At 48.4% G+C, this 8155-nt stretch overlaps 1 protein-coding gene across 2 annotated transcripts; it reads left to right on the top strand.

Moving 5' to 3' along the window:
- Positions 1–752: 752 nt before the first annotated feature.
- On the top strand, positions 753–7855 carry LOC109743281 (protein RADIALIS-like 4). 2 transcript variants are annotated; one of them, XM_040394836.3, is made up of 2 exons: positions 753–1100; positions 7346–7853. In XM_040394836.3, the coding sequence occupies exons 1-2, from the start codon at positions 847–849 to the stop codon at positions 7368–7370; spliced, it is 279 nt and encodes a 92-aa protein (XP_040250770.1). In that variant the 5' UTR covers positions 753–846; the 3' UTR covers positions 7371–7853. The 2 variants fall into 2 exon arrangements, with proteins under 2 accessions (XP_040250770.1, XP_020157947.1); XM_020302358.4 differs by lacking the exon at positions 753–1100 and adding an exon at positions 2327–3368 and having other exon boundaries at positions 7346–7855.
- The last annotated feature ends 300 nt before the right edge of the window (positions 7856–8155 follow it).

The raw sequence follows: 8155 nt of genomic DNA, 5'->3' as shown, positions 1-8155 counted from the left end.
TTCCCAGCTCTGCAGCTTTTTGTAGTGCTAAATATTCTTGAAGTGGAAGTTTTATGGTATACCACTCAGTAAGGATCTGTGCACATTTTTCAAATACTCTATGAAGTGTCTATGTTTGAACGTTTGATCTATGATGAATACTTAGCACTTTTAACTTGAATTAGCACTTTTAACTTGAGGTTTAAGAGTCCAGGCAATACCAACCCATTTGGGCATCATTCAAAAAATATTTTTCTAGTGATAGGTAGTGATAATATATATAATAATTTATGTTCCCCTTAAAGCTTCAACGGTCCAAAGAAGAATCGCCTTGCCATTTTTGCATGGTCAGCATGTGCTTTAGGTATATTTAGCCTACGGTAATTACTAATCATAGTAGTCATTAGCCCGCTTAAAGTACAAGTAGTCTCAGTGAAGATAGGGGGACAAAAAAAGATGAAAGGGGCCTCCCCCTCCTCCGGCAGACCCGAGGAGGCGATGCAGATTCTCCCCGGCTATTTCATTTCGTACACTTCTAAAAAAAAATCATTTCGTACAATGAAAATATGAAATGAAATCTCTCCTCTCATTTCCTTCTTTCTTTCTTCTTGTGGCTCATATGCAAGCTTGTCGCTGATTTGCCCACTGGTACTGCTGCTAACACCTCCAATCCACCCCCACCACTCCCAAGCATTATTCTCCAACTAGCCTCTCCTCCCACTATATAAGTTGCAGCATTGCCACCACTCTTGTTGCATACAAACACAAGCCAAGCCCGGTGATCTAGCAACCGTAGTAGTAGTAACAGCAGTCATTGCAATCCACCCTAGTTTTCTTTCTTGTTGAGAAGCCACAGCCCAGTCAAGCATGAGTTCATCGTGGACATTCAAGCAGAACAAGGTGTTCGAGGATGCGCTGGCCAAGTACGACAAGGACGCGCCAGACTTCTTCCAGAACGTGGCGCGGGAGGTTGGCGACGGCAAGTCGGTGGAGGATGTGAAGAAGCACCTCGCGGAGCTGGTAAAAGACGTGGACGAGATTCATACAAACGGTGCCAGTAGCAACAGCAACAACAACACCAAGGGCGTTTCCAGCCGCGGTGGCAGCAGCGATGGGCAGAGGTAGTAAGTAGTCTGTCCGAAATCTCCTAGTTCTGGACTGTTCCATCCATGCACATGCATCATCACATAATTAAGTGGCCACCCTCTCCTACTCATGTGGTGTGTGCCTCATACCCGGCAAGTGGCTTGGTTGGGGCCTCAGGTCTTACATGTTAGGTTTGGCCATCCTCTACTACTCATGTGGTGTGTGCAAAGGGCGGTGTTCCTTTCGGCCGGCCTGGCTAGCTTTCTCCGTGCAGTCACTTGCACTGGATGCTTTTATATTCCTTCCATATGCATGCATTTTCCTCTACTAATATGCATGGTCTCTTGCTGCTCCCTTGGGCATGGAGTTCTCTGTTCCCTTCTTACTCTACATGTCTTACAAATGCTATATTTGGTTATCTTTCTTGACCTTCAGGAAAAAACTATATATGTTCTCGCAACTGAATTTTGTTTGTAATTTATGTGGCCTTGCAAATGTAGTAGCATTGACTTCTTTACCATTCTTTGGAATCTAGTTACTTGACTAATCCATGAACATATTCTTGTTCCGTCACTCATTTCACTTACCGTAGCCAATCAGGCGCTTTGCTTTTTCATATACATATCATTGTGGAAAGAGCACATGCTCGTACGTGCTAGCATTTCCCTTTGTCTGAACAAATATTATCTTCTTTTGGCTATCTTGTTCAATAGTATTATCCTTAAGCTTGTTTCGCCTACACAAGGCATGAACTCCTCACTCAAATCTTGCAGAGTATTTCTAGGAGCCCTTTCTGATAAATATTAACCAATCTGGTTAAACTTTTAATGAGATTAACTTGCTCAGAGCATCAATTGTAATTGCAACTCAGTCAAACTGGTCATAAAGGAAACCATTGGTTTCTGAAAGCAACATGCAAAAAAAACTAGGTCTTAGTTTTTTTTTACGTTTTAACATCTTTTTTGTGTGAAATACCTGACGTTTTATCCAAGAATGATTCAGTCATGTACTTTAAACACGACCAATATAATCTCCCTTCGCGTATGACCTGATCGCAATTTGTTTCACCAAGAAAAAAAATTCAAAATGGTGTTGCTTAGAGATGTTTCACGTGGCGGCTGTAGTAGTGAACTGCTGTCAGGTTTATCACTTATATAAACACAGGTTTATCACTATATAAACACAGGTTTATTTTTCTGGCTTTATCAGTTGGTCTTATAAAGAAGGTGAAGAAAGGACAGCATCAGAATATAGCCTACAGTCCATCTGGTAACTAACCTCAAAAGCAGCGCGCCTTTATTAGGCTTTATAAGCTACTGTATAGTATGTTTTAACCACAGCATGCCCTTAATTGGCAAAAAAAGGAGATGCCACAGTTGGGACGGGAGACTAATTTGTCCGGAATACCAAAAAAAGTGTAGTAAGCAGTCAGCTAGAGCATGCTTTTGCTCAAGATTTGCGCGTAAAGCTTGCGGGCTCAGTCCCTTAAAGCTTGCTGTCCTTTCGACGGGCATAAGGTGCCGCTCATCTCAACAGTTGATGTTTTGTTCTCTCCTTTCGCATATGGACGTACAGGACAAAATTCCAATCTTAGGTTTCTTCCTATTGCGCCCCTAGCTAGACTAGAATAGATCCGCTTCTATATGTCATTTCCAAATTAATGTCCTTCACTGGAAAGACCCTCTTCTGTCGGCATCTCTTCCATTACAGGGAACATTCAGACTTGTTACACTGTGAGCCAAGCATTTCTATTTCCTTTGTGGATTTCATTTTCAGCCATTAAATCCATCCATGCCTATATCAATCCATGGTACTGCTGCTAACACCTCCAAATTCCAATCCACCCCCACCATTCCCAAGCATTATCGCTCTCCTCCCACTATATAAGCTGCACCATTGCCCACACTCTTGTTGCATATAAACACAAGCCAAGCCGGTGATGTAGCAACCGTAGTCGTACTAGTAGTAGTAGTAACACTAGGCGTTGCAATCCACCTTAGCTTCCTTTCTTGTTGAGAAGCCACAGCCCAGTCAAGCATGAGTTCGTCGTGGACATTCAAGCAGAACAAGGTGTTCGAGAATGCGCTGGCCAAGTACGCGGACACGCCAGACTTCTGGCAGAACGTGGCGTGGGAGGTTGGCGACGGCAAGTCGGTGGAGGATGTGATTAGGCACTACGCGAAGCTGGAAAAGGACGTGGACGAACCGGCCCTGAAAGAGATGCTAAGGCACTACGAGGAGCTGCAAAACCGCGCCGGCGGCAGCAGCAGCTCCAGCCGCGGTGGCAGCACCGAGGCGCAGAGGTAGTAAGTAGTCTGTCTGAATCTCCTCAGTTATGGACTGTTCCATCCATGCATGCATCATCACATAATTGGCCACCCTCTACTACTCATGTGGTGTGTGCAAAGGGCGGTGTTCCTTTCGGCCGGCCTGGCTAGCTTTCTCCGTGCAGTCACTTGCACTGGATGCTTTATATTCCCTCCATACATGCATTTCCCTCTACCAATATGCATGGTCTCTTGCTGCTTCCTTGGGCATGGACTTCACTGTTTCCTTCTTTATACGTTATGTGGATGCATCGGCAACGACACCGGATTTAGATATGAAGAGTAAGAGCACTTCACATTATCGAGTTTTGTAGGTTTGAGTGATGGCTTCGGGTGGCTTGATGTATGTTCTTGTTAGACCTTTGTTGAATAATAAATAAAGATGGCCGTATGCATCGATTGATGCAGAGGCCGGGGATCTTAACCTCCTTTTCCAAAATAAACTCTCCATGTTTTGCAAATGCTATATTTAGTTACTCTTGACCTTCAGGAAAAACCTATATATGTTCTCTGAACTGAATTTTGTTTGTAATTTATGTGGCCTTGCAAATATGGTAGCATTGACTTCTTTACCATTCTTGAGAAGCTAGTTACTTGACTATCCATGAACATATTTTTGTTCATTCATTCATTTCACCGAGCATAGCCAACCATGTGCTTTACTTTCTCACTTAATTACGTATCATTCCGGAGATGTCGCTTACACTTCAAGACTTCGATGTTCAGGAGATCAAGTTTTACAGTAATCCTAGTTGTAAGCTAATTACTTAATTAATTGTAAGCTAAATAGATCTCTATGTTCCATTTTACTTATAGGATGAACTACCTGATTAGAATCATATAGTACATGCTCGTACCCCTTTATCGAAAAAAGTACATGCTCGTACGTGCTAGCATTTGCTCTGTCCGAACAATATGATCTTCTTTTCGCGATATCATTGTGTTATCGTCCTTGGAGCTTGTTTTGTCTAAGCAAGGCATGAACTGCTCACTCAAACCTTGAGGTGTATTTCTAGGAGCCCTTTCTGATAAATATTAGCCAATCTGGTTAAACCTTTAGTGAGAGTAACTTTCTTAGAGCATCAATTTTAATTGAAATTCAATCAAACTGGTCATAAACGAAATCATTGGTTTCTGAAATCAACATGCAAAATACCTAGGTCTTAGATTTTTTTGACGTTTTATCATCTTTTGTTTTGTGAAATCTCTGGGGTTTATCCAACAATGATTCAATCATGTACATTAAATATGAACAAGATAATTTTTGTTTGCCGATGACCTGATCGCACTTTGTGCCGCCGAGGAAAAAAATCAAAATGGTGTTGCTCAAAGATGTTCCATGTATGTTATTTGGTCATATACACAAGCGCAGTCATACTATAGTTAATTTTTGTCAGGTTTACCATAGTTAATTTCAGTCGGCTCTTCAGGTAAACGCAGAGTTAATTTTATGGATTTACCAGTTAAACCTATAAAAACGGTGAAGAAAGGACAGCATGAGAATATATCCTACCCTCCATCTGATAACTAACCTCAAAAGCAGCGCGTCTTTGTTAGGTTTCTAGGCTTAATGTTTTAACCACAACATACCCTTAATTGGCAAGAAAAGCTTAAACGGGATGCTAATTTGTCCGGAATACCAAAAAAGTGTAGTAAGCAGGTAGCTAGAGCATGCTTTTGCTCAAGATTTGCACATAAAGCTTGTTGTCCTTTCGACGGGCATAAAGTGCTGTCCCTCCTTTTCACAGTTGATGTTTTGTTCTCTCTCCTTTCGCATATGAACGTACAGGACAAATTCCAATCTTAGAGCATCTCCAGCCGTTGGCCCCTCAGGGGGCGCCTAAAATCGTCGCCTGGGGGTGAGCCGGCGCAAAAAATGGCCCTAGGGATAAGTTGGTCCCCAGCCGCCCGGCCCAGGACCGCCCCAGGCGCGTTTAAAAAAGGCAAAAATATAGTAAAGTTTGGCAAAGTTCGGCGAAGTTCGGCATATATTACATAATAGTCGCGGATTTTTATTACATAATATATCTAATTAAAAAAGAAACTGGCTAAACGCGGCGTAGTCGCCATCGTCGCCGCCATCCTCGCCGCCGTCGTCGTCGTCGGGCTTCTCCTCCTTGACGCGGCCGTCCCTGGTGGACCCCTGACCGGCGTCGCCAACGCGAACTGGTGGCGGCGGCGCGTCGTCATCGTCGCTGTCCTCGATGACGACAACTCCTCCTTCGTCGCGGCCCCGGCGGCGCTGCGCGAATCGCTGCAGGGCGGTGCACTGGCGCTCCCTCGCCATCTTCAGGGAGTCCGCGCGCGCCCATTCCAGGGCCGCGTCGTCGTCATGCTCGACGTCGCCGTCGTGCTCCGTCTTCACCGTGGGGAGGCCCGGCTCCGTCTTCACCGGCGCCAGCCCCGGCTCCGTCTTGGGCTTGACGAAGCGCGGAGGAGCCGACGAGGAGGCGCGCCGGCCGCCCTCGTTGATGACGATGCCGGCGCTGCGAGTGCGCCGGCCGAGCGGCGGCTCCGCCACGGGCTCGGCCTTGACGCCGAGCGGCGCCGGAGTGCCGGAGGAGCGTGAGGAAGAGCGTGAGGAGGAGGAAGAAGAGGAGGCGCCGAACCTCCTGGGCAACCATTGCCCGTCGCGTCGGCGGTGAGCCGTGGCCGTGGCTGCCGCCCTCGCCGGGGGGTATGCCAACGGCGGGTCGTTGCCGCCCTCGTGGTACGTCAGAACGCCCTCGAGGGTGCGGCCGGGGACACCCCACCACAGGTGGCGTCCCACGCTGTTCTTCAGGCCGGCCACCACCGGCGCGTCGTTGGTGGACGCCATCCTCTGCTGTTGCCGGCGCTGGAAGTATGCCGTCCACGCCGCTTGGTTGTCGGCGGCGTACTCGGGGAGGGCGAGTTGGGCGTCGGTAAGGGAGGCGCGCACGACCTCGACCTCGTGGGCGAAGTAGGACGGTTTTGCCACGGCGTCGGGCAACGGGGGAATGGGCACTCCCCCGTTGCTGAGTCTCCACCCCGTCGGCCCGGCGCGCATGTCCGGCGGCGCCGGGATGTTCGCCTGGAACAGGAGCCAAGACTCCTGTTCGCGGAGCGAGCGGCGGCCGAAGCCGTTGGCCGCCGCCTCATCTCCGGGGAATCGCTCGGCCATCGGGAGAGGGAGGGAGAGGGAGGGCTCGACGGCGGCGCTCGGGAGAGGGAGGGCTCGACGGCGGCGTTCGGGAGAGGGAGGGCTCGACGGCGGCGCTCGGGAGAGGTAGAGTTCGGCGGCTAGGGCTAGGGCTGGTGTGGCCAGAGGCGAGGGAGGCCACCGGCTTATATAGCCGCGCCGCGCCCGTGTGTACGCGTGCGAGGGAGGGGAGGCGTCGGCACGCCGCCCCGTGACACGCCGCCCGTGAGGAATCAATGGTAAGGCTGACCGGCGGCAGCCTTGCCATTGATTCCCCGCGGGAAACCGAGGCGTTGGGGGGAAGACGACACGCCGTGTCGCTGACGCGTCGGGCCTGCGGCTCTTTCGTGCCAAAACCGCTCGCCCCGGCGCCCACGAGCGCCCCAGCGCGCCGGGTTCGGCCTGGGTCCGCCGGCGCTAATTTCGGCCCAGGCCGGCAAAAATCGGGCTCCTGGGGCGCGCCTGAGCCGATTTTTCGGCGCCGGCGCGAAAAAATCGCCGGGGAGGCCTTTCTGGGGACGCGGCTGGAGATGCTCTTAGGTTTCTTCCTTTTGTCCCCCTAGACTAGAATAGATCCGCTCTAAGTATATGTTATTTTCAAATTAATGTCCTTGACTGGAAAAGACCTTTGTTTCTGTCGGCATCTCTCTCTCCCCTGCCTTTACAGGGAACATTCGGACTTGTTATACTGTGAGCCAAGCATTTCTATTTCGTTTATGAATTTCATTTTCAGCTATTAAATCCATGCCTATGAAGCTAGATTAACCCTCAGTTTATTCTCTCCTTTTTCCAGGCCATGGTACCTCAAGACCCAGTGATGGCTGGGCTGGTGCAGGAAGGACCTAAACAGACCTCCTCCCTTTCCAGCATGAAACCACTACTACTAGATACACATGACCCCATGGTGATCGTGATCCGGTCATGTACCTAAAGTAGCTATAGCTAGCGCTTCCTCTCCGATGATGATGACGACCACGACGAGAAAAAAGGTCCGGGACGTAATCAAGCCCCGCATCGGAGCTGTATCTTTCGTATATTTTGTACCCATTGTCTACGTGTATATGACCCACCACAAGCCCCTGTCCCCGGCTATGGGTCTAACGCTGGTACCGCCGGAGGTATCGGACGCGACGGGCGCCTGTATCTTGTAGTGGTCTGTCTCCCTGTCGAATAATCTGTTATCTGATATATATTGCCTAATGGAAATTCCGGTGTACGGATTATTTATCTGTTTTACTAAAATACATCTAGATGTGCCCTAGGTATTGCACATCTAAGTCCAATGTCATTGATTCTATGTGAAGATTCATGTGAGTATTTTTAATTTATTTCTTTTTCTTTTTATGTCCGATTGAGTCACCTAGACGTGCAATAACTAGGAGTTTAGAACACATCTACATATGCCCTAGAGTGTCGACTTCTATCCTGACATTTCTGGTTTTCGACTCGCGCGCTCCTGCTCTCTTTTATCATGATAGTCCCAAAGATAGAAGTAGCTCTACGTAAACCATCACGGTTTTGCTATATAACAGCCACCTGAAAATATTTCTATCCTTCAGACAATCTGCAACCGTCTATTACTAGAACAAGAGGATATCCCACA

The sequence above is a fragment of the Aegilops tauschii genome, chromosome 7 (genome assembly GCF_002575655.3).
Source record: "Aegilops tauschii subsp. strangulata cultivar AL8/78 chromosome 7, Aet v6.0, whole genome shotgun sequence".
Lineage (NCBI taxonomy): Eukaryota > Viridiplantae > Streptophyta > Magnoliopsida > Poales > Poaceae > Aegilops > Aegilops tauschii.
Note: the sequence above shows the minus strand (reverse complement) of the source record. Positions and strands in the feature narration are given on the sequence as shown.